At 41.8% G+C, this 26,059-nt stretch overlaps 2 protein-coding genes across 2 annotated transcripts; both read left to right on the top strand.

The window, feature by feature from the left end:
- Nucleotides 1–1,122: 1,122 nt before the first annotated feature.
- On the top strand, nt 1,123–17,382 carry exoc3l1 (exocyst complex component 3-like 1). The gene is made up of 15 exons (XM_084364935.1): nt 1,123–1,397; nt 5,528–5,703; nt 5,913–6,132; nt 7,404–7,616; nt 9,291–9,490; nt 9,571–9,789; nt 10,339–10,409; nt 11,128–11,245; nt 11,606–11,731; nt 11,849–11,949; nt 12,063–12,179; nt 13,398–13,668; nt 14,644–14,799; nt 15,239–15,372; nt 15,802–17,382. Exons 1-15 carry the CDS (start codon nt 1,355–1,357, stop codon nt 15,986–15,988), a joined length of 2,352 nt encoding a protein of 783 aa, XP_084221061.1. The 5' UTR covers nt 1,123–1,354; the 3' UTR covers nt 15,989–17,382.
- A 259-nt stretch (nt 17,383–17,641) lies between these two features.
- On the top strand, nt 17,642–26,058 carry prmt7 (protein arginine methyltransferase 7). Its single transcript, XM_084365337.1, has 17 exons — nt 17,642–17,860; nt 18,246–18,282; nt 18,547–18,696; nt 19,187–19,295; nt 19,543–19,655; nt 20,040–20,269; nt 20,365–20,545; nt 20,622–20,749; nt 22,048–22,186; nt 22,270–22,353; nt 22,443–22,490; nt 22,633–22,722; nt 23,459–23,620; nt 24,220–24,294; nt 24,529–24,689; nt 25,198–25,294; nt 25,391–26,058. The coding sequence occupies exons 1-17, from the start codon at nt 17,766–17,768 to the stop codon at nt 25,547–25,549; spliced, it is 2,058 nt and encodes a 685-aa protein (XP_084221463.1). The 5' UTR covers nt 17,642–17,765; the 3' UTR covers nt 25,550–26,058.
- Nucleotide 26,059: the final 1 nt, after the last annotated feature.

The raw sequence follows: 26,059 nt of genomic DNA, 5'->3' as shown, positions 1-26,059 counted from the left end.
ACAGCAAGTCTGCTACATTTCACAAGCTCTCTTAGAATTTGTGATACCTGAACAAAATAAATCCCAAAATGTCAAGAAACAAAATACTTTTGCATTAACTATTATTGTTTTTAAGTCTCTCTCTTTTACCAAACTATGACAAGCTTAATAACCTCATTATAAGTCATCATAAAACACACTTCATTCAGACACATAAGTAGTCTTTCGACAATCACCTCTGGTTTGGTCAAAATAAATTCTCAATTCACCATGTAAGATGTAAAAGTATTCCTGCTCTACACGCCTCTTTCGTAAATCACCTCTGTACTGTATACCCTGCCGTCAAACTGACCTACGTCGGTCGGGGGGCTGTGTTCAGTTCCAGTCTGGTGTCCAGCTGTGTTCACTGGGAGGCTGCTGAGCCCAGTTGTCCTCGGTGACTCCCCTGTGATCTAAGGTCTCTGTCCAAGCAAACTCCAGAGCCACTTGCTCCACAGCTAATAGTAGCTATCTACAGCCAGGGATAGCTAGCAAAGATCAGCAGTTGTCTGTTACCCTACAAATTGCACCTTTAAACAAGCAAAGTAAAACATGTTCAACAGTGAGCTGTAGAACTGATGCCAGGAGGATTTTGTTGGTTACGGCTGTAGCTCACGAGGTAGAGCGGTCGAAGTACCCTTGAGCAAGATACTGAACCCCAAATTGCTCCTGATGCTCCAGTTGGCACCTTGCATGGCAGCCACTGCGATCAGTGTATGAATGTGTGTGTGAATGGGTGAATGTGACAAATGTTGTAAAGTGCTTTGTTAAGAGCTGTTAGTTGCATCACGTGGGCTTCATGAGTTTGCACAGTTGTCATGGAGATGGATCTGTTGATGGGGAAGTGTTTTTGTCTGATGCAGACACTGTGTCTGAAAGCTCTTATCTGGAATCAGAAAGCTGAGGTAAATACTCTTTTCTAATAGTATTTATTTCATCCTCTCTACAGGCCCCTGAATGCAGCTTATGTCCCTATACCCTCCCTATCCCTGCCCCTTTCTCCCCTCACCCTCCCTCCTCCCCTACAGCATTATTCTCTTCCCTCTCCTCCCCCCAGCTCCCTCCCTTTCCTGCCGGCCTCTCAGCAGAGGATGTGTCTGGGAGAGAGAGTGTGTGTGAGGGAAAAGAGGAAAGCCGTCAGTAGAATGGATATGTGCCCTCTCTCCTCCACCCTTTCTTCTCCTACTTCTTCTTCTTCTTCTTCTTCCTCTCCTCCGTCTCATCTCTGTTTTTCTTCACCCTCCTCTGCAAGCGCTGCACCCTGGGCACCCTTAGTGCCGGCCCTAGGGGAAAAGGAGACTCGTCGGGTGGACGGGTGGCTGAAAACTGAACTTCGATGTCAGCAGGGGATCAGAAGAATGGTGGTGACAAACCAGAAGGTAACGGGACACATACTGAACACACATGCACAGACATTCACTGTTTGCCTGCTGACAACAGTGCTAAAAGGCCAACACCCACTTATTCTCTGTAGCTAGAGACCAACAAGAGCTGTGCATGGCTACAGTGCTGCTTGTCTATGAGACAAATGAATGGACTCTTAGTCATTCAGGTATTGGATTTAAAGTGATATGTTGATCCGTGGGTCAGCTCTGGCCCTAGATACTGAACATGTAGGTGTCACATGTCACAAGGTCCTTTTAGTAGTTGTTCTGGAGCTTTCAACCCTGTCATATGATCTTCATCAACAGATGGTGTTTGCCCACTTGTCATGGAGCTGTAGATGTTCGAATGTCCGTTTTTCATGTCTACTTTAGGGACTTGCTGCTTTGAAAAAAAAAATAATAATGTTAACATCCACAATTCCATGATAACTGGGCAAACTCCTTCACCTGATGGAGTTTGACGATCATGCAATATGACTGAAAGTTTCACAAAAGTTTCAGACTGAACTTTATGATGAGTTTTCTCGACTGCTGGTTCAAGTTCAAGAATTAACTTTCATTGTGAGCAATTTTGAAATACCTTCTGCCCTGACAACAATGAAGAAAACTGTACATGTGGCGCCCACAGACACAAATCTTTAAATCACATGGATTAGACAAAATGGATTAGTAAAACATCAGCTACTATGTTTGTACTCGCCACAATGTTGATAACAGCCACCGAATCGTAGGCTATGACGGAAGTGAAGAATAAAATGGCATCAGTCATCCATCTGCGCGGCTATAGAGCCTGCAGGGCTCACCTGTTTTTGCTGGCTCACCTGGAGGTTAGCATCCTCCTGGTTCCCTCATCAAAGAGCCCTGCGCACTGTTCACCTCACTTCCAGTTAAGTTTAATAACAACATTTTGATAGTCAGACCTTCATCAGGTTTTCTTACCAGACAAACATGGTTTAAAAAATGGTTTAATGTTTTTGTAGGCCTATAGTACCATATAGTCAGCCTACGTATTTCTACCTTCTGATTCTGCAGTGTTTTCAGTCAGTAATATAAATGTATTGGTCCAGGTGTGTGTGATAGGATGTCTGTCTGCAATGTGACCTGATTCGTCCACATGGGCCCACAACCCCTCTTAAGATAGTGTCCCCCATTGTCTTGTAAGATAACCTGATGAAGGTGCGAGAAACATTGTTATTAAACTTAATTGCAGTGTGGCGGAGTTTTTTTCCTGATTTTGTCGCGCTTTGGTCTCCTCCTCCTGCTGATCCACAGGTGTGTAAAAGCTGTACTCTGTTGGATTAAAGCATGCAGGAAAGCTTTTGTCCGAGGCTGTCTTCAGACACAAAAATGTGATGACAGCCATCTTTGAACCTCCCTCACAGTGTGATGTAGGACCATCATTTTGGAGCCACAGCTGAAAATATTGCCACGTTTCTTTAACGTTTCATAACACTTTTATTTGGGAAAGCCCGAAAACATAAATCCAACTCCTCTCATCATGCAACTCAGTGGCATCTTTTGTGTTCAGTGTGACTACTAAATTAACATGTAAAAACAATGTAACACACCTTCTGTGTAAAACTGGAAAGAACTTCACACACAAGCCTCTCAGGCGCAGCTCTGTTATTGTGCTGCTACCAGACTGGCTGTAATTCTCCATCATGTTACAGAGTCTGCTGGTTTCCATAACAACCCTCAGTTACAGCAACATTACAGTGCTTTTAATCGGTGGGTAACTGCTGTACTGTGCTCTGCGCAGTTGTGTTTTTGCCCGTCCTGCTACAGCAGCAGCTTACATGACACTTTCCTGAATGTGAGCTCTATGGTTTATTGTTTTGCAGAGTTGCTGATGATGACGTTTCAGTGCTCAGATTTAGCCTTAGTTGGAGACAGCAGAGTGTCCCATGACCTCCTCTGAGACGGAGACAGCTCTGTTCGTGTAATTGAGATGTCCAAAATTCTACCCGCACACACACACACACACACACACACACACACACACAGAGAGAGAGAGAGAGAGAGTCCTGTTTCCATCACTTTTGGGGACATTACAAAGACTTCAATTCATTTCTTGGATACTTATCCTAACAGTGATAACCAAAACCATAACCACTTCTTGCCTAAGCCCTAACCTAACCTTAAACCAAGTCATCACCCTAAAATGTAATGATTTGCATTATGATGACTTGTGTTTTGTCCCCATCAGGAAGAGGGTCCCCACTATGTAGTTAACAGATTTATGTCCACACACAATCTTTAGCTGTCCACACACACACACACACACACACACACACACACACACAGAAAGATAGAGAGTCGTGAATGACTACACTTGCTGAGACATCTCACTGACAAAACCTGAACATGTGGTTATACATGCCTTATCTATGACACAGTCACCTAAACTTTCAACCCCAAAGTCCCAGAAAGACTGCTCCATGCTGGTGACCGAGCACAGCACATTACTCTCTGCTGAGTCACTAACCAGTGCATTATTCAATTAAGACCAATTAAGCTGTATAATTCAAATGGGAGCATTGTCATGTGACTCTGCCGGTTGCACGACAGCCTGTCTCGCTGACTAACACTCGAGGAATGATATCCTGCTCACCTGACCGCTCGACTGACAACAGCGTGTCACTTCTCTGCTATAAAAAGAACCTCTCCATTGTGGTGCGGAGAGATGTTCGACTCAGACTGTGAGGCATATCCCATTCCCTAGCCATCAATACTGCTGCTGCTAAGCACGCTCAAAACTGTCTCTTTTTACTGCTGATGTGGTTGGTATCTCAACAGTGAACGGTGAAAACATTGGAGATCTGGGATGACATGTGGGAACAGTACTTGGAGCTGTAACAAAATCAGGGTGCTCTTCTCTGGAGAAACAGAATATTTTTTAAAAAATGCAACACATAACCACTCTTAACAATCCCATCTGGGAACAAACTTAATTACTGTACATTGGATTTCATTTCTCCAACATTTCTTGGAGCCAGAGCTGCTGTGGAGACAGACATAATGACACTGGTGAGAAAGTGAAACCTCATATGGCTGATAATTGGGCCAATTCTAAGTTTTCTGTCATAGGGAAGGAAAGTCAACGTTCTCTTACTCTGGTTGCACAGTTTTTAATACTGAGACTTTTAAAAGTATCTCATCCATTTGGGATCAAGCCTGTCCAATTTCAGTCAAACATGATATACATGATATAGGTTTTCCCTCAGAAAATTCATTAGCTGAGGTGGTAAGCCACCATGATTCAGAAGTATCTGTCATGGTCAATTCAATTAATGACGCACTAAACTATAGACATTTATAGTACCCTATAAATGTATGATGGTTTATGCTTTATTTAATAAAACTGTACAGGCATTTTTATGATGTAAGCGAGGTGGGCTTTGTTTCAGGTGAAAGTACCCACCTCTAAAGCACTGCAGGAAACCAGGAGGGGCTTGTGTATTACAGTGTGTAAGAGTCACTAGTTGAGACAATGAGCACTCAGCCCACACTGGAGGATACATATATAGTGTATGTTTTTTTGTTTCTGGGGGTACAAGGCTGTTTAATTTACCAAAGTCTGACTGTGGTCTCTGTGCTATGTGATGCTGCTGCAGTACTTTTCCAAAATGTGTCTTGCGTGTGTGTTTGGTGATAAACTATCATAATGTGTCCGGCCTCCAGCCATACTGAATAGGACTGAAACAGAAATTTAAAATGCTGTCAAAATTACGGTTTGTGCAAGATCCAAATTGCAGGAGCTGCAATTTTTTTCGACAAAGGTAAAGTGTATCACAACATACTGTTATAAATAAAGCATTATGGTGTTACAGAGATACCCGGGCCTCCAAATAGCGTTCCCCAAACACAAGGCAGCAAGCTTATTTATATAGACCCTGCAAAAATCATCATCAGCAATCACAATTTTCTCAAAGGCGCTAGATGTGCACTGGATTCAGCTGACTGGCACATCTGGTCATTAAGGCAGGAACTGTGTTCAAAATTTACTAAAGACAAAGAAAACTTTCCTCTTTTCAGTGTCTGTAACATAAAGACATTTGGTGCAACCCCTCAGAATTGCTCCATAATGTTATTCCTCCCTTGTGTTCTGTCTATTTTCCTCACAGACATGGTGCGAGTGGCAGAGGTGTGGCCAGAGGTTGAGAGAGCCGAGTGTTTGGCCCGCGGTGCTGCTCTAAAGTGGGCATCAGGTGTTTTCTGTCGACCTGAGCATCTGGAGCGCCTGAGCCAGTACAGAAAGAGAGAGAGTCAAAGGACCACCTCCATACACACCAGACTCAAGGTGACATCACAGGCACACATCAAAACACACACATATACACACACACACTTCCAGACAAAATAACATGCAGTATAACCTTGGCTTATTGAATGGTCTCCTGAAGGGCTGCAGCTGTGCACTTAAGAGGAAATTGTTGCTATTAGTCGTCATTGGGAATCAATAATAACCACTGTGCTGCTGCATGGTGCCGCTGCTGTCTTTACTTCCAGTCCATGGTCCAGTCGTACCTGGAGGGGGTAGGCTGGGGTCTGGAGCAGCTCCGGGAGGCCAGGGCCGAGCTGAAGGAGGTGTCACACGCTTTGAAGAAAGCAGGACTGGAGTCCAATGGAAACACAGACGGGGTGAAATCTCTGGAGAGGCTGAGAGAAGTGTCAGTCAACCACTGTCAGCTCCTCGCAGCCGTCAGCAACCTGCCACGACTTTATTCTGGTGAGATGCTGCTTTGTGGACACACGTGTCTGAAATCATTCATTCATAATTAATTCAGTTTTGTTTTTAAGAATTAATCCTTTTTAGAGAATATTATTCATTTTTGTAATGTCACAGATGTCCTGCCATGATCGGGCACAAAGGGTGCAGTTCACCTTCCATTTTACCATAGTTACAACTGCCTCAATCTGTTGTTCGTCAGTGAAAGATTATAAGATAGCTCCCACTTTGATCCATTCAGGTGAAGTTTTGTAGTCCACAAAACATTTCTGGAATGCCACAGTAAAAAGTTAACAGTTACAGCATTCTCCTAAACAATTGAAGTAGATGGGGACTTGTTTTAAAAGACAAATAAAGCATAAAATGGCTCCATGCAGCCTGTCCAGCTTATTCCAAGTCCCCAGAAGCCCTGAGTTGCCAAATTAATTTGAAAGCTGAAATCTTCACTGTAGGAGCCATTTTATGCTTTATTTCCCCATCTACTTCAGTTGTATAGGAGAATACTGCAACACTGTTTTGCTGTGAAGCTCCAGAAATGTTTTGTGGACTACGAAACCTCATCTGACTTTCCATCAGCATGAGGGAGTAGATAATAACTAAATTCGATTTTTGGGTGAGCTTATGCTTGAAGGTAGATATACTGGCAATTATAATGTTGACATTGTGTCAGAAAAGTATTGATTCATGGCTGGTTATTAATTTAGTTTGATCAGAAATCTTGCTTATCTTAATTATAATGAGAGGAAGTGGGCTGACGGCTCATTTTGGTTTAACAACTTGGTCTTACAATGGTGCAGTTGAAATGTACCAACATTTAATATGTTTACAGTCCAATGAGTGTCTGTTCTTCCAATTTATTGAGTGAGTTCCTTCACCCATATAGTCCTGTGTATCACTGGTGGTACCAGCTCAAAGTCAAAACACATTAAACGGAATAATACAGGCAGTAAAAACAAGTCGGTAATGGCAAAACAATATTAAGATAAAAAGCATAAAATGTATAAAAAGAAATATCAAATAAAAACAGTGAATATAAAATTTATTAAAAGTAAGATAACAAAAATAGATATTGAGCTGTTTCATAAAACTATGAACAGAAGTTTCTTGTCTAATATGTTGTGAAAGTGTGATCCAAACCTTTGGAAACAATATTTTTGTTGGAAACTAAAATATGTCATTTCAACTGCCAAATGTATCAGCAAGAGACTATTGCATAAATAGACAGTTTTATAATTTAAGCCCCACCGCCCCTCCTCCCTTGACCTTTGTAGTGCGTAGCATGGTGTTGGAGACTGAGCGTCTGGTGGAGTCCCGGCGTCTCCTGGAAGCCCACGCCCGGCTGATGGATCTGGAGCAATGGCAGGACGACATCCTCTGGCAGCTCCACGGGGCTGCTGGGACAGCAGGAAGTGCACTCAGCACAGAGGACCAGGAGCTGGTGGCCAAATATTTCTCTGGTGTCGGGAAGCTGGTGGACGCCCTTGGTAAGGAGATTTTAGACAGCTTCACAGCTTTGTCAAGAACATCTGATGAGTGAAATCAAAAGCAAAAATACCATATATTTCAACTGTATCTGTTGTCTATTGCAGTTTAAAGGAACAGTTCAACCATAAATGTAAGTTCAGTCATTATCTTCTTGCCCCCATGCTGATGGGAAGTCAGGTGAAGTCTCATAGTACACAAAACATTTCTGGAGCTTCACAGCAAAACAGTGTTGCAGCATTCTTATACACAACTGAAGTAGGTGGAGACTTGTTTTAACTTGACTAAAAGCATTTTTTTAAAACTGCATGGCTACATACAGCTTGTTTGGAATAATCTTAGTCTCCAGAAGCCCTGTGATGCAAAATTGGTTTGAAAAGTAGTGGTAGTTATTTGCACCCTCGACGTGGTCATGCTAACGCTAACTACAGTGAAGATTTCAGCTTATGAAAACAATTATGACTTAGACTTGGGTTAACCCGAACAAGCTGTATGGAGCCATTAAATGTCTTTTTTCACTTGTTTTCTTATGTTTTAAAACGAGTCCCTGTCCAACTCAATTGTTATAGGAGAATGCTGTAACTTACAAAGTTAAAGAAGTTGGAAACTTAACCCAACTTTCCATCTGTTGAGAGATAATGACTGAATTTTCATCCTTGGATGAACTTTTCCTTTAATGCCCTATATTTTGTTTGGATGTAGATATAGATCTTAATAAAAAAATCTCTATGTATCCATCATTTTTGTGTCTCTAAAATGTAAGATATTTTGTGTTTATTTACAAGACAGATGATGATGATGATGATGATGATGAAGTGCATGATTCTTGTTTATATAAGGCTGCAATATGGCCGTATTAAAAGCCAATATCAAACAAACTAGACTTTTTAAGGACTAACACCCTGTACTGATTCTTGGTTCTCAGTTTTCTTTGCTTACTCATTGTTTTAGACATTCCCTGGTTTAAATCAGAAAAGTTTGTCTGATTTGGTTAAAAGTATAAAAGAAAAACACAAAAATATGGTATCAACAGTATCAGCAACTTAGGTACTGGATTGGCACTGGTACTGGACTACTATACCTGGACAAAACAGAGTAATAACAACTGAAATGATATTGTTGTGTAGTCATGTGATGAGTTATACTGTGACCCTTGGATATAACAGGTCAACTTCTCAGCTTGGAGAGAAATTTGTTCCTGGATGTTTCAGTGATATTTCTTTTATGCAGATCCTAAGTGTATCGTAGGCAGCTGCCCAATGTACAAATCTGTGCAGTCCTGGCTGCATTGAACAGCATGAACTACATTACTCTGTTTATGCCTGGGTGTTTTGTCCTTAGGATGGACACGTTTCTGCCTCAGTGTGTTGGTAGGTTTAAAGTAAACCGGGATATGATGTTTATTAAAGAGCCTCCTGAGTTCCTCAGATGTTCCTGCGACATAGGGAATGACAATGTTTTCCCTTCTCCTCCTCTCTGTCTGCTCTGGATCTAGTAGAGGTTTTGACAAAGGCCCAGTTTGGGTAGCCACAGGTTTTAAGTGCTCCCCTGATGTGCTTCTGTTCCTTCTTCTGAACCTTCATCAACATTTTATGTGATCATCATCATCATCCTATGTTCAGTGCTAAATGCTCGCCACAGTAGTTGTTTACTTTGTCGACTTATGGTTACTCCAGGTAAGGAGCTGTGGGCAGTGGTGAGCAGTGCTCTGGCCCTGGCCCGACAAAACCCCACACCGTTTGTATCGGCAGTGAGGATAGTGGAGCGAGAGGAAGCCCTGGACCTGGCGTTACTAGAGGAGAGAGGGGGACCCAGAGGCAGCAGCAGGCCTCTGCCCCCAGGACGACCTCGCTGCTGGAGGGCATGCTTCTTCCAGGTCAGCACCAGCACAAATTACTTTTTAGTTTCTCCTTTTTAAATGTCTAGTGGTGCGTTACACTATGTACTCTCTTTCAGGTACTAGAAGAGGCAGTTTCTGCACGGTTCCGCAGTGTTTCCTACCTGCACACCCGTGGGCCGGGTCTGGCAGGCCACCTCTCTGCTCTCCAGCACGCCATCATGGCTGACCTGGCCACGGTACGCCATCTGCTGGAACACTGTGTCCCATCACACTACCAGCTAACAAGGGCCTACCTGAGGGCCAGCCACCACTGTTTACATGCTCACCTGGCACAGGTCAGTGATGGAAGGGACATAAACCAATGCTGCAGCATGTTTGGCTGTCATATAACTGTTCATTATAAATCCCTCTAACCAACAACAGGGACTGTTATTCCTGTCATCATGTTCTGCTATGTTTGATAATAGTTTACATACAGTAATATAGTAAGAGCCATTAGACTTAAATACAGTCTTTTTACTGGCTTGGTTAATTGTATTTTTAACTAGCAGTTATCTTCTCTATGGCAATCACCAACTGGGGTTTGAATATTAATCATAATTTTAATGGGCACAGCACCATGCATAGGATTGACATGTCATGAACATCTTTATGAATGTTTATGACAGTTGTCATTAACTCTCATTAAGTGTCATTTAGTCAGTTATGTATTGTTCAGTTGGTACAGGGTTAATTGACTAAATGACACTCGAGACAACAATCAACGGTGTCGTGACATGTCACAGTATGATCGATCGTGTCAGTCTGATGCACACCCCTTCAAATAAAGTGTTGCCCGTAAATCACGACCTCACTATACACATGTAAGTGATGCTTGTGCCTAGGTTAGCAGCTGGGACCTGGAGAGCGGGGAAATCTTTGCTGTGCTCAACTGGGTGCTACACATCTACAACAGGTGAGGTCCATGACATGCACAGACTCTGTCCTTCACTCTTTGTCCTTCTGTCTCTGTGTGACTCTTGAATTTTGAATTTACATTAAGGATAATATAAGTTTGGATTTGAGGTAACCTCTCTTAAGCTGGAGTGGAGGACATTGAACTCATCTAAGCAAATTAACATCACCTAATTTGTGTGAGTGGACATCCATTTCACAGAACTGATCCAGTAGTTGGACATGAACCTGAGCATCAGTTTGACTCAGCAGGTCATTGTGCATCTCATTCCAAATGCAGCTGATTACCGTTGATGCACACTTTCTCATATTATTACTTGTCCCTTTCCTTTATTACCATCTGATGAAGCCCAATACTGATAAAAAAACATCCAAATAATGTACTCTATAACAGCTAGTAGATGTTTTATCTAAATCTGAATTTCAGTTGTTCAAAGTTAAACTTAGCAATAGCTTTGGGTAATAATCCAGTCATAATTCATCTAAATCATACGTTCCCAACCTAGGTGCCAGGACACCTTATGTGTCGCAAGATAGGCTCAAAATACATTCTTGACATTTCTCTCTTAAGGCCTCTAAATGAAAGAAACATCATCCTTTGGTTGTACTGCTGGTGAAACACATGTGCAACAGATGGCTAAGTACTGCAAGAAACCATTGTTTGTTTCATTGGATGTTGAACTACAAAAGCTCAGAGTGTGACAGTGTTGATTTGGCAGCCCAGACATGATGGGTCATCCAGAGCTGGTGACTGAGATGGAGAAAGAAGAACTCGGACCTCTCATCTCCACCGAGGGGCTGGACCAGCTGCAGAACAAATATGTGCAGAGTGTGAGGGTGAGTCGACCACAGAAGTTTTTTTTGTTTTTTTTTGTTTTTTTTTGTTTTTAAAGTTCCACAAAATGTGACCTGTTCTGTATCCAAGTGAAATGAAGCATTTGAAAACAGGATCACTACAATTTTGCCCCACAGGTGTGGAAACAGAATTTAAAAGGGGTTGTTCATTCTGAATGTACATAGGATTGCACGTTTTGTGTTAGGCATCCTACATATTCCAACATTTTGGTGATGAAAATCATTTATCTTTTTGTAAAAGTTCTGTAAATGTAAATGTTAAATGTTCTCCAACATGTGGAGGACATGTACGGTACCCCTGTTGTTATACTGAGAGCATTCACCTTGTCGTTGCTGTTATAGAAGAGTGTATCAGAGTGGATGCACAAAGCTCTGCAGGTGGAGCTGCAAGACTGGCAGAGAGACCAGGAGCCAGATACAGACCATGAGGGTTTCTACCAAACCTGCCTGCCCACTATCATTACACAGGTAAACATGCCATATAAATACATAATAAGTAAAGCCACACACTCACACAGTGAACACTCCAAACAAAGCTCCCCCTATACATGTATTTTGTGTGGATTTGTGGATTTTGTATGTTAGATGCTGGAGGAGAATGCCCGGGTGGCTCTGATGATCGGACAATCCCTACGAGATCAGACTATACAGATGGGGCTGTACGAGATGGAGAACCTCCTTAACAGGTGTCAGTTCATGCAAGTTTTGCTTCTGGCTGCCTGTCAGCCATTTTATTTTTAAGTATGTGTCAAACAGGTTTGGGCGAGTCTTCACGTTCACCTCCATTCCTTTACATCAGGTTTCGAGAAGCTCTGGTGGAATCTGGGAAGGAACATCGCAAGGATACAAGCAACAACAAAAACAAGTTCTACCTCCACTATCTGCTGGCCTCCATCAGCAACTGCATCATCCTCAAGTGAGATCACGGCACAGTGAATATGACAAAAAGACACTCAAAATAGCTTAATGTGATGTTGGCAAGCATGATAGTGTTTCAAAAGACCCGCTCATACTCTAAATAATATAGAACTTTAAAAAGATAGGATCAGTTTCTTGTCTGTGTTTTTCCCCTGTAGGGAAACAGTTGAACAAGTGCTTTTCATCAACAGAGGCCAATCACAAGGACACCTGATACCATCCCACTCATCCCCAATCATACTGTGCCTGTTACAAGTGAATGAGAGATGTACTGTTGCTTTTAGTGTACATGTTTTATTGCCAATGGACAGTTAGTGTAGAAATTAAGATGTCAGCAATTAAATATGCATTAGCTAATAGTTTAACATTCTGAAAGGAGCCATTCTACTGTATGAGTACTTTTACGTTTGACTCCAAAGTGCATTTTGGTAAAAATACTCCTGTATATAAAACACACATATTGTAAAAAGTAAGATTTTTAATTATGAAGCAGGTCAGGTGATAAATAAATACAGTGAAAGTATCAAAACCTCTTCAGTCCACAAAGCGATGCACACAGCCCCTATTCAGAAACTGCCCCTTCGAACGAGCCGTCAGGACTTCTTTGAGTTTGTGATGTCACAGCTATACAGTCACCGCCCTCATCACAGCCCTGTGGGTGGTGCCTGCTCAGGCCTCTGTGAAGTGATCAATCAGAGCAGACTAAAAGAGACAGGAGCTAAAATGGAGTGTTCAGGGTGAATAGAGGGGCTGCAGCAATGGACAGTATAAGGAAAATAGTGGATTTTTGGAACAATAATGCATGTAAGAAAGTTTCTAGGAGGCAACCAAATCCAAAAGTATGAACCTGAAACGGAGCCTATTATGGGATTGCGAAATAAATTTGAATGTGGGCCTTATTTTTATTTTGCTCCTTTGCCACTTCTACTTCCTCTTCACATGCAGAAGTCAAAGACTGGGTGCAGCTGCTTACTTCCCTTCATATGATGACTCCATACAGTCAGTTGGTTCTCAGTGAAATATGGAGATGTTTATACAAGTTATTGGCTGACAGTTAAGTACCACCAACAGCTAATGACCTGCCTGATCAGGGTGGTGCTGTCTAGTGGTCCTACCATCACAACAAATGACAAGCTTTAACTAAATAGAAGTCAGTAAAAGAAACAAGTACAGGCCTGAATAATATCCACTGTGTCCCTTCTGTTTTCGTTTGCAGAAAGTCCACAGAGAGCCTGCAGCAGCAGCAGTCGTCTCGGTCGGCGGGGCAGTTCTCTCGGACTCCTCCCAACCCTCTGGCAGCTCTGGACCGGGCGGTGAGACGGGCGTGTCGCCTGGTGATGGATCAGCTCCTGCTCGACCTTCAGCCTCTCCTCCCAGGCCTGATGACCAGGCACTGGCTGGTCCAGGGAGACCCCACCCCCAAACTCTGCACCGTCCTGGAGCGTCACCTGGAGCTGTACGGCCGAGTTCGACCACCCTGCCGACAGGTCACAGCTTCTGTCTGTTTCTGTCCCCGCTGTGCACATGGAAGTTTAGTTATTCTGTCAGACATATAACAATAATACTTGTGTTGCATCTTATTTCTTATTTTCATGCTTTTGAGTTTACGTCCAATCTACAGTCATCCTTCAAAGTCCTTCATATATTCATGTTGCGCCCTGAAAACACCTGAAAATGAAACATTTGTATGGATAATGTAAAACCTTGATACATTTTAAACTAGAAAATCTGTGATTAGATCCCATTATCATAATCTATGGGGCTGCAATTGAGCATAAATCAAATGTTTTTACATTTTAATTAAGGTCAGCTTTTTCTTCGTTTAAAATTCATTTCATTTAATAGAATCAGGTAGGACAAATAAGACACCTAATGCAACAGGAATCACTGCTGATTTACTGTAGATGAAAATGAACATTTCATTTCCTTGCTTGTGTAATGCTAGCCATCTAATCTAAGATCCACTATGGTATAATGGGAATTCCTTGCACAAGGACCAATCAGCCTGGTTATTAGATGTGTGCTCAGTTGTCATTGATCATGATTTTAGTTTAATGCATCTTTGCCTGATGGAGCTTACATTTCCAACATGGAAACACTGTCAAATATTTGCATTTTCAGTCGACTAACAAGACACTTATAGTATTTTAATTATGTATACTTGCACACTTTAGTATCACATTTTGGCTCAGAAACAAAAATGGTCCATCTGAAAGGTTTTACATTCTCTATAAAAATGTTATTGCAATATCAGTCAGGACAGTTTATTACATCATTTGTCATGTTATTATTCTTAAATATTAATATGTTTCATGACTTTTATGATCAGGTTAAGTGTATCCTTTTACATTTCCAGAAAATGATTACATTATTGGGTGCAACAGGACTTCTTGTTCTTTCATTGCTCTCAACCTCATATGTCTGGTCAAAATGCCAGCTCGGTCTTGTTCTTGTGTCTACAGCGTCTGCAGGAGGAAGCCCAGTGGCTGATGGTGGTGGAGTACGTCCGGGCTCTGATGCAGAAGAGGATGGTGTGTCGCAATGCAGAGGAGAGGAGGCAGCTCGCCCAGCAGATGGTTCAGGACGACCAGCAGTTTAGAGAGATCTTCCACGGCCTGGTGAGGACGACCTCGTTCAGCTTGGTTCAAAATAGGTTCATTAATATCAGATAGTATGCAGTATCAGATTTTGATGAAGTAATCAATCATACAGCAGCTTTCTGTGAGAGCCCTGAATTTTATGGTAAAATGATGATAACACATAAGTATAAACTAATAATTGGTCATTGCTTATGCTACTACAGTATCAGAAGTCATAGCAGTGGTAGTACTACAGTCCTGTATTCTAGATACAGTATTTAAGTGTCCCATGGTGGTTTGACAGCTGTTTGAAAGAATAAAAAACTGTGCCAGACACATAATACTCAGACATTTATTACATTTTTTGGCATGAAAATGTTAGAAATTAAAACATTCCCACAAACAGCTTCAGTCAAATGTACTGATGTACAGTATGTGCATTTAAAGTCCCATCTGAATCAAGCTCATGTGTCTGCAGGAGGGTGAAGGGTCAGTACCTGAAGTGAATCCTTTGGCATTACTACCAGTCCTGGCAGACTTCATCCGGCTGAAAGACCCTGGCATGCTCACTCTGGAAGTTTCTGGACTTGCAGCCAAATACCCCGACATCAGGTAATCTCAGCTCCCAGCTCATAGTAGAGTAGTTGTTAAATTACCCTCAGGCTGAAGATCCTTTGTCCTGTTATTGCACCTTTTCTGCTCATTTCTGCCCTTCTGTCAGTTTCATCTTGAATCTCTAATATTCTCTAAGGTATATACTATAAATACTCAATTCTATAAGGTATCGTAGCCTATGTACACTGCTAACTGAAGTACTCATACAATATTCCTATAATATTTCTATGATCATTCAGTAGCATCTGTGCTGGATATAGCATAATTATATAATACCAATTTTGTTGTTCATAAAAATAGTATTTCAAAGAGTTTTATCCCACTTATAAAAAGTGGCAAACATGCACATTTTGTTGATGAAATGATCATACAGGCTTGATATGACCGGGCCAGTGATTGTTCTGTACATGTTGTCTGTGTCCTCAGTGAAGAACACGTGTCTGTACTGCTGGACGTCCGCAGTGATGTGTCCAGGGACATCAGAGGGGCTGTACTGGACTTGCTGGAGCAGAGCGCCCCCCCTCTGCCTGCAGGATACCGGCCCATCTTCACTGACATCCTGGTGCCTCCTTCCACCATGGCCTTCTGTCTGCCCACTGCCAAATGTGCATGACGGTGACTGACCCGAAGCCTACACTCAGATTTTCACATTAAACTCAGGGTGGATCGGCTCTGCCACTCATTATTTATCCAAGGAGCAACAACTTTCCTTGTTAATATCACTCAGAAATCAGTTAACATGACGCCAGCGACCTGCACACAGAGCTCTCTTTGTGTGCTATCTTGCATGATGCTATCAAATGGATGATGCAGCTTTAAAGGGTAAATTCACTGTTCACTGTTGTAGATTGTATAACAGATTTCATTGGCAACACTTTCTACTGAACAAATGCTTTGAACACTATCAGTGAATTTCCTTTCACCTTCATTATATTCAGATGGCAGCAGATATTTGAGAGGCAGATGTCTGAAAACCTCATGGGAACATATTACTACTGAAAGGTTTTGTGTTTTTTTGTGATTTGGGTGAACTGACACTTTTAAATTTTACAATTATTAAAGTGTGTTTACAGGTCTTTGGGTGTACTACTGCATATGTGAATAAAGTAGTAGAAAGCCTTTTGTGACTCCAGAGAAAGTGGCATGTAATTTGATGAATTGCATTGTGGGTAATGTAGGTGATTAGGTAGTCAGGTGACATCCATCACATAACACAATATTACCATATCATCATAATAAATCAGGAACTTGTGACACTTTTCTGAATCCTGACCAATAATTAAAAAACCCAGACGGGCAAAAAATCTGTATGATATCCATGGTCTGGTCATATATCTTATTTCTGAATGTTTTCAACCTCAAAGCCTCTGATAGTTCCAGTTGAAGAAACAAACTATTGGATTTTTAATTGGCAAAATAATATGTACATATTATGCAATGTCCATTGCCTAGGAGTGGATTGTTCATGATATGATCAGATACAACCTATCTTCTGGTTTATTCTATGAGAAGTCAAACAAAGGTCACAACATTTAAAACTATAAAGAAGTGTTGCAGTATGTAACAGATGAAAGTAGTTACAGTATATCAGTGACAGCATACTTATAGACTATACACAGAGTTTTATTAAGGCACCATCACTTAACAGTCTGAACTGGAGACGAAACATGATTTTTCAGTGAAGGCTCCTGGACTGAACCACCTTCCCTGAGGAACAAAGGTTGCTGCAAAAGTCAAAAGTTACCTTAAAAATCACTTTTCATTGACTTTTCTTCATGTATTTGTTATTTTGTCCACTTTTATCTTGTATTTTGTTGATATTGGGTGTTTTTTATCTGATTTTTTTGTATGTATTTATTGTATTTATGTATTAATTTTTCAGATATTTCTTTTTGAACAGTGTTTCCTGTTGTTATTTTGAAGGATATTTTTATTGTTGTGGCTCAATGTCAACGTCTATAGCACATGTAAACTCTCTCACATAAGTGCTGAATAAATACTTTATGAAATAAACGTTTGTCTTATTCTTATTATTAACATTTTCCATTATTAATGTAATGGAAATATTTACAGAATCCTGCCAATTAGAGATTATGTTCAACTTTTCATAGTTTAAATTGAACATAAAATCGAAGCGCATGTATTTACGTTTTGTGAAATTATATTGAAAACAGTGAATAAGAGTGTTCAGGCAGAAAATGCCACAGATTTAAAAAGCTAGTCATGTGACCCAAGGAGCGTGTGACGTCATGAGAAAGATGGCCGCCTCCGTAGAGGCAACGCTGGCGCACTAACACATTTTACTGTGAGATTTATGTTGAATACTCCTTTAAAAACAGCTTATATATAGCCGCACATCTTAGCGGAGTGTTGTAACAGCTGTGGCGGAGATGAAGACCTTCTGTGGGAGAGCCAACCCGACGACGGGAGCGTTAGACTGGGTGGAGGAGAGCGAGGAGTACGACTACCACCAGGAGATAGCCAGGTAGCTGCGAGCTTAGCATCACAGCATGGGGAGAAGCTGCACACTTGTTGTCGGTGGCGATTTGTGAAGCGACATTCGTTATGACTGAAAACATGACAAGAGGAGTTTCCCTAGACGATTAAAGACTTGGCTTTCTGTTTGCTGAAGCGAAGAGTGGAGCTTAAAAATCATTAAAAGTCTTCAGTTGTTGAGTGTTTGTGTTTGGCAACAAGCGAGCAAACTTTATTTTGACATTTTTTCAATTCAAGTTATTGCAAGAACGTTGTATGCTGTCATACATTCATGAATGTTATTGTAGTGTGTGTGTGTGTGTGTGTGTGTGTGTGTGTGTGTGTGCGACTGAACCTGTTGTCCTGTTGATCAGTGTGGCATGTCTGTCTTTCAGGTCCTGTTATGCAGATATGCTGCATGACCATGACAGGGTGAGTGTTCAGCCTTCATAAACAGTCTGATAGTGATTTCAGAGCTTGTTTCTGATGAGATACTTCAGTTATTATCTTTGTGTAACTGTTGCATGGTGGGAAGCCCTCTGGATATAGCAGAGCTGGGTGCGCTGCTGATTTCCTGATAGTCCACTGAAATCCAAAGGAGACAACAACACTGATGGGCACCAGAATGATTTCATTAGATCAGAGTATGTTGCTCTTCTCCAGCACTGACACAGCTCATGTACTCTCTGCCTCCAGAATGAGAAGTACTACCAGGGCATCCGGGCAGCTGTAGCCAGAGTAAAGGCTCGAGGTGAGAAGGTCATCGTCCTGGACATCGGGACAGGAACAGGCCTCCTGTCTATGATGGCCGTCACTGCTGGAGCTGACTTCTGCTATGCTGTGGAGGTAGAGATGCTCTTCCTCTATTTACTGGATGAGGACTGTACACTGGGGGCAATATGTCCACATATTATCAGTGTAGTATCTGCTAGAAAAAGAAACAAACTAAGGAGTAACTTAACAGCAGGCTGGAAAGAAGTGATTTATTGAACTCTCTGGCTGAAAGTTTCAGACCTGATTCATGTCTGTCTGTTGCACCTGTAACCACACCCAGCGGTGATGTCATGGGGTGTAGATCGTATCGTGGTATATGTTTGTTCATATGTACTGATGTGAAAAATATTTTTTTGAAGATTATAATGCAAAAAAAACGATAAATTATAATTATGAAATATCCAGTGAAGTTTGCCATGCCAGTGATGCCACTGATATTATTTTGGACAATAAAGTGTATTGTTAATCTGTAAAGTATCCTCCATTACATTTCTGTCTTTGACAGCCACATTTACTGTATCAGAGTTTTAAACAATTATCTCTGTTCCCTTTGTGTCTGCAGGTTTTTAAGCCGATGGCTGAGGCAGCTCAGTGCATTGTGAAGAAGAACGGCTTCTCTGAAAAGATTAAGATTATTAACAAACACTCCACAGATGTCACCGTAGGGCCAGGTCAGAGAGCATCACACAAACACAACACAACACAACACAACACAGCTGCACTACTGGAATATTGGTGTCAATTTGTTTCTGTCAATTGATTGGCGAAAGTTGCAGGCATTTTGCGATCTTCTACAACTAAAAAATGGGATTCACTGTGAATTTATGTCCTTAAAGAGGTCCTCAGACTAGAGCATGATGTTTGTAGTTGGTGTGCTTGTGTTGATGAGATATGTGACGTGTTTGTGATTCACTACAGAGGGAGATATGCAGATGAAGGCCAATGTGCTGATCACAGAACTGTTTGATACTGAGCTGATCGGCGAAGGAGCCCTGCCCAGCTATGAACATGCTCACCAAAATCTGGTCCAGGTGTGTGTGTGTGTGTGTGTGTGTGTGTGTGTGTGCCTACATGTATTTATTTATATATGTGAATGTGTTCGCATGATGCATGAAGTGACATTAATCTGTATGTTTTTCACCAGTCAGGAACTATGAGCTTCTGTAAAGCCTGTTTGTTCTTATAAAAAAAACAATCTCAGTGTTGTAGCAGTAATTAACCTTGATCCATGTCTCAAACTATGCTGTGTTGGGTCCAAGTTCAAGGGAAAGGTGCCTGAAAAGTCCTTGAAAAGTCTGTGAAGTAGATGTTTAAGAAGTTGTGGGAACACTGAATTAAAATACAGACAGTTTGGGTAAAGTGTGCAATCCCAGTTGGGGTTCAGCTCTGTCTCCTTGTGTCCCTCCACCCTGTAGAAGGGCTGTGAAGCGGTTCCTCACCGGGCCACCATCTACGCCCAGCTGGTGGAGTCGGAGCTATTGTGGAGCTGGGCTCAGCTGCAGCCGATGGATGTGGAAGGGGCTCGTCTGCTCCCACCACCTGACGTGGGCCGCTGTGCTGGAGCTCATTCAGTGTGTGACATCCAGCTGAGCCAGGTGTCTCCGCACAGCTTCACCCCGCTGGGTCCTCTCTGCACCATGTTCAGGTATCAAAGTGAGACATCTCTTCCTACTTATTGTTTTTTCTCAGCGTCAGTTTTTCACACCTTGCTGTCCTCCCTCTGCACTCCTTCCCTCTCAGTGTGGATTTCAGTAAGCCAGTAAGCAGTATGTTCAAGTCCCACTCCTCCAAGTTTGTGGCTCAGTCAGCTGGTCGGGCCCAGGTGGTCCTGTCCTGGTGGGACATCGACATGGATCCCAGTGGAAGCATTGTGTGCACCATGGCTCCCAGCTGGACATACCCACAGTCAAAGATGGCTCCGGTGAGTTACAGGACACAATATTCTGACATCAGTTAGGCTCCCATCAGCTCCTGCTCATCACTGTGGTGTGTTTCAGTGGCGGGACCACTGGATGCAAAGTGTGTACTTCCTGTCGGCGGAGACGAGGGTGACAGAAGGAGAGGAGCTGAGTCTGACTGTCTGCCATGATGACTACAGTCTGTGGTACAGTCTGCAGTCTGACAGGTAACAACTCACACACAGAATACTGTACATTTTCTGCCTAACTGTAGAAATGCTGTCAAGACCTGTGTCTCCTGCAGCACTGAACATAAACAGGAACACAGTACGACAGGTGCAGCTCGGCACAACTCTGACTGCTTAAACTGGTAATGGGAATGCACATCAGTGTGGCACAGTTTGACTCCATTTAGTTGCTGTAGTTGAGCTTTTAGTGGTATCACATATTCTTCCTTGGCAGATGGAGTTTGTCCCCCTGTCATTGAATTGTTTTAATCGTTGGGCCAGACAATAACCATTGTGTAAAACAAAATCCTAAAATAATGATGAATACACATAATGGCTGGCTCTCTGTGACTGCTTAAAAGTATTACAATGAACTTTTAACTAGCTATGAAACAGTATTAATTTAATAATGATGCCTCTTTATGACCTACATAAACAAACGAGGCTTGGCTATTTCTAAATAGAATAGATGTTATTTTTTGCCTCTCATCAGGTCAGATTCTGACTTATTGGAGTTGGATAATTCAAAATTAAAGCATTTTTTTTAATGGTGGAGTGCTGAGAATGAATTGAGGAGTCTCAAACTAAGGAAAAAAGCTGCTCTGTTATCTGGTGATACGGCACTAAAGCAGAGTTTACTTTGATTCACTTATGTCCACAGGGGGCCACCAGAATCAACCCAAACAAAAAGTTCCTTGTAGTAGCTTTAATATAGCCATCCTTTGAATTTCTGCAATTATTAAATAGCTTACAATCTTAACACCAAAGTCAGTTTATTTTGAATCTTTTAACAGATAACTCAGACTTATGTAGCAGTGTAACTGGGGGATCAGACTATGTGATGGCATGATCTGACAGAGGTGGGGCATCAGGAATAAAAATTAGTACTGTAAGGTCCAACATGTGGTCTGCTATGTCCCTGTGCCAAATCATGGCAGGAATGTATGACTCATCACCCAATCTATCATAGTGACCACCTCAAGACAGAAAAATATTGTGTTGTCTGTTCCAGGCATTATGCTATTCTAGTAGCCTCTGCAGTGGCTCACTACATCCAAACATACGCATGTTACTGACAGAAAGAACAGCACTCTTACATTTTGCTGTTCTTTAAGTGTATTTGGACTGATGGGAAGTACATGTTTGCCTCATTTCATTCCTGAGCAAATCACACATCTTCTACTCAACACTTTAAACTAAAGCTGTCTTTGTAGATGTCTGCAATATGAGAAGTCATGACTGATTTCGACATCACAAGATCTAATTGCTCTAAACTGTCTGCATGTTAATGTCCTCAGCCTACAGGACCCGCAGACTTTTGTTCCTCCCTCTCGGCCATGTTGTACCTGCCAGGCTCACCTCGTTTGGACTCGGCCACGCTTTGGTGAACTCAACGACCGACGGCGTACAGAGAGCTACGTCAGCGCACTGCGCAGTGTAAGTAATGGCAGACCAGAGTCGGACCTGTCAGTGTGTTAATGATATGATTGTTCTCTGATCACCTGCTGTGTTAACTCCAGGTTCTGAGGGAGGACAGTGTGTGTCTTGGCATCAGTGATGGAAGTCTGCTTCCTGTGTTTGCTCACATGCTTGGAGCCAAAAAGGTACTGTGACACATTCTCTCCTTTGACAAACCAAATAAAATCAGTCTGTGTTATTCACTTGTCTTTTTATTTTCTTGGCCTCTGCTTAGGTCTTCAGTGTGGAAAATTCCAGAATGTCAAAACAGGTTATTGAGCAGGTGAATGAGAACTTTTTTATTGTCCTACCTCGTCTCTGAGAACCATCAGATGATCTTTTAAATTTTATGGGTATATAAACACAAAAACACAGAACTCCAGAGGCAGTCAAGCAGGTGCTGATGCTGCACATTTTTTCTGCAGGTGTTGGAAGCCAACTCAATGAAAGGAGGTGTACAGCTGCTGGAGATGAGGCCTGAACAGCTGACCAGTAATGATCTAGGAGCAGAACAGGTACTTGGAACAAGACTATTGCTGTCTGCCAGTGTTTTTGTTGAAAAGTTGGAAATTCCATGGCCTCCACACTGAGGCGGTGAGCTGGAGCTGATTCACAGTGTGAAACACACATGTTTTATATTAAAGTCAAAGGCTGTAACAATCAATCAACACTTACTTTAAACAGTTAACACATCCATGATTGATACATCATTGAATTGAATCAAACACTAAATGATAAAATCCTTTTAGAAAATATAAAAAGGAAAAAGCTGTCACCCATCATCTCTGCTCTTTAGAGTGTTTCAGCATGTTTTAGCTCATTTAAATAGTTTTAAGGCCCAGGACTTGACTGTTTTGGTTCACTCCTATAATCCACATTTTTTCCTGCAGCAGCAGCAGGCAGCTGTTTTTAGTTAAAGAGATCTGACAAACCAACTGCATACTTACTGTCTAGCACCAAACGGCGTGAGTTGGTAGAAAAAGGAAAATGAATTAAGGACTTTGATAGTTAAATCAAATAAGTATTGATTTAGCTCCTTTCTGCTGGATGTGTAGTAGCTACCATGTTTGCCGCTACTATAAGTCAGTGTTGTGTTTACAGCCTGTTCTACTTTTAAAATGTGTTTGAATTCAACCCTTCTGATATTTGAAGGCAAAAATCCCTCCAAAATGTAATTAGTGCTGTTTGGTAATCTAACTAAAGGTCAGATATGTGGATGTCAGTGGAGAATGTAAAGCATCTTTCTTCCAGATCTCAGTCCTGATGGGTGAACCGTACTTCAGCACCAGCCTCCTGCCCTGGCACTCCCTGTTCTTCTGGTACTGTCGGACTGCCCTGGCGGGCCTTCTCCGGCCGAATGCCACCATCCTGCCCTCTTCTGCCACACTTCATGTAATGGCCGTAGAGTTCCAGGTTAGACGGATGGGAACATTTCTTCCATATAAATGTGTTTTATTTGTTGTTCTTTGTTGTATTTCAGAAAGATTTAGTTTCCATTTTGTGTTGGTCTGATATATACAGTGTTTTGCTATCTTCTTCATCAGCAATCCTCATTCAGGGTCCACTTGACTTTTTAGGAGATTGGATGACGATATGATTTTTTAAAGCTGCTGAAAGCGTTGTCGTCGTTCTAGCAAACTTCCTGTCCGTTGTGCAGTTAGCAATCCCGCCCTCCTCTCTACATGAGTACAGCAGTACAGCAGGATCCTGCCCTCTGCATGTTTATGAGCAGACTGGACAGTGTCTTATGGAGTTTCCCTGATTGGATAAAGTGGGCAGGGATACCAGAAAATGTCTTTTCTCTTTTACTGCATGAGCAGGGAGAGGATAGACATGGGTTACTGACCAAACACTCTATAACAGTGATTACTGTTGGAATATAGAGCTGTTTAACACTTACAGCAGCTTGAATGCAAAGTTCATGGCTAGATTTACATTTAAAATAGTATAATGGAATATAGTTATTATTAGTTATAGTTTTTATTATTGAAGGCTTTTCTTGTGTTTATTAGGATTTGTGGAGGATACGAGCACCGTGTGGAACCTGTGAGGGCTTTGATGTTACACCCATGGATGAAATGGTCCAGGTAAAATCTTAATGTGTCTTTAATTTCTTTTAGCCATCCAGAGTAGTCTCCAGCTGACTGGATGATATTTCCATAATGGACAAGAATTGTCCTCATCAGAAACCAGAAGCCATACAAGAAATTCAACTGAAGATGGACAGCTACACTCACTGTTTATGTATTTAAGTCTTATTTGTTTCCCTGTGTTTCCAAAATGATGTGTAATTATTATTCTCACTACATCTGTCCCTTCAGCAATCTCTGGATTTCCGTGAGTCTCGTGAGGCGGAGCCCCACCCCCTCTGGGAGTACCCATGCCGAGCTCTGACCCAGTCCAAAGCTGTCATGACCTTTGACTTCACACAGAGTGTCCCTCAGGAGCCAATCAGCAGCCAGGGATCACTGCCTCTCTTAAGGTACTGAATTTTGACTATGAGAAAAGAACCATATTAACAAATTGAAAGAAAAAAACAGTGTATTTTTAGGATACACATAATTTTAAGAGTAGATAATGTAGCATGGTCAGATTGGATAGCTTGTGGCTAAATGATTGCCCTTTGTGGCCACTCTGTGGTACTGAGTTGAATCTGTTCACATAGACTTTGCAGGTCTTTTCTTAGCCGACACTAATATTTGCTAAAAAACAAGCCCAGAGTCTGATCTGTGCTTTGTTTCAGTGCACACAGGAAGGAATCTCTTCCTCTACGGGTTGATTGTGTGTAGAAATGTGAACAGCCTTATTCTCTTTCTTTGTGAGAGATTAGATGGAGACAGCAGCAGCTAGCTCCTTCGTTTATTGTTTTCTAGCCTTACAAATAAGCCTCCACAGAGGGACAGTGTGTAAGGAGGGTTTGTACTGTCCCTCTACATGTTCTCCATGCAGAGTTGTTAACATGTGTGTGTCTGCATAAATGTCTGTTTCAGGATTGGTCGTTGCCATGGTGTTGCGTTGTGGATGGAATATCATCTAACCGATGACATCACTGTCAGTGCAGGTCTGATTGGACCAATCAGTGAGCAGGTATCACAGCCAAGTTTCTCCAGAGTTTATTGTCAGATGAAAAGTAGTCATCAGTTGATAGCAGATTCTGACAGATTTGCTGTGCCTTCCTTGCAGGGGGAGTGTGAGTGGAGTCGACACAGGAAACAGGGAGTGTATTTTCTAAGGTCGCCGTGGGAGAGCTCAGGTGACGGCAGGGCCGCAGTGTCTTACAGCTTCACCTTTGAACCCGGTTCAGGAGACATTAAGATGGACTTCAGCATCAAGTCTCAGTGACGTGCAGTGAATGTGACTGAAGAACTGACTCTTGATGCTTTTACCCTGCGTCACTGTTCACATTTCAGACATTTTGGATTCATATTTAACGTCTGTGGTTCAGCCAATATGGTTTTATTGTTCTGACCAGAATAGACTGTAGAACATCAAAATTGTCTGCTGCATTTCAGAAGCTTAACAATGATAATCTTAATAATTATAATAATTCATAATAATAGGCTCTCCATACTTCAATGACTGGTGTAGTATTTATCGATTAATTAAACAAATTATCAAACAACCAAATCCATCACAATACAGGTGAATGTTACGGAGTGGCTGATGGATGTTCAGTCAGGATACAAAACGGTTTGTATTTAAGTAACCTGTTAGGATCACCACAGCCAAAAATATGAACTCAAATTTATTATTTACCAGAGACCAACAGGTTTTGAGAATTAACGGGTCACTCACCTAGTCAAGCCAAATGTCTTGTTATAGGAATGTTTTATAAAGTTTTATATTGGTTGT

This window comes from Pagrus pagrus (assembly GCF_965226575.1).
Source record: "Pagrus pagrus genome assembly, chromosome: 10".
NCBI lineage: Eukaryota > Metazoa > Chordata > Actinopteri > Spariformes > Sparidae > Pagrus > Pagrus pagrus.
The sequence above is the reverse complement of the archived record's forward strand: the minus strand, read 5'-3'. Positions and strand labels throughout refer to the sequence as shown.

What these genes read in the sequence shown, in the direction of transcription:
- exoc3l1 (XM_084364935.1), top strand. Translation starts at nt 1,355, where the DNA reads ATGTCAGCAGGGGATCAGAAGAATGGTGGTGACAAACCAGAAG. An exon ending in TGGTGGTGACAAACCAGAAG is followed by an intron (nt 1,398 to 5,527) that starts GTAACGGGACAC and finishes TTTTCCTCACAG; the next exon opens with ACATGGTGCGAGTGGCAGAG. An exon ending in GAAGCTGGTGGACGCCCTTG is followed by an intron (nt 7,617 to 9,290) that starts GTAAGGAGATTT and finishes TGGTTACTCCAG; the next exon opens with GTAAGGAGCTGTGGGCAGTG.
- prmt7 (XM_084365337.1), top strand. Translation starts at nt 17,766, where the DNA reads ATGAAGACCTTCTGTGGGAGAGCCAACCCGACGACGGGAGCGTTAGAC. An exon ending in ACGTCAGCGCACTGCGCAGT is followed by an intron (nt 22,187 to 22,269) that starts GTAAGTAATGGC and finishes TGTTAACTCCAG; the next exon opens with GTTCTGAGGGAGGACAGTGT. An exon ending in GGATCACTGCCTCTCTTAAG is followed by an intron (nt 24,690 to 25,197) that starts GTACTGAATTTT and finishes TGTCTGTTTCAG; the next exon opens with GATTGGTCGTTGCCATGGTG.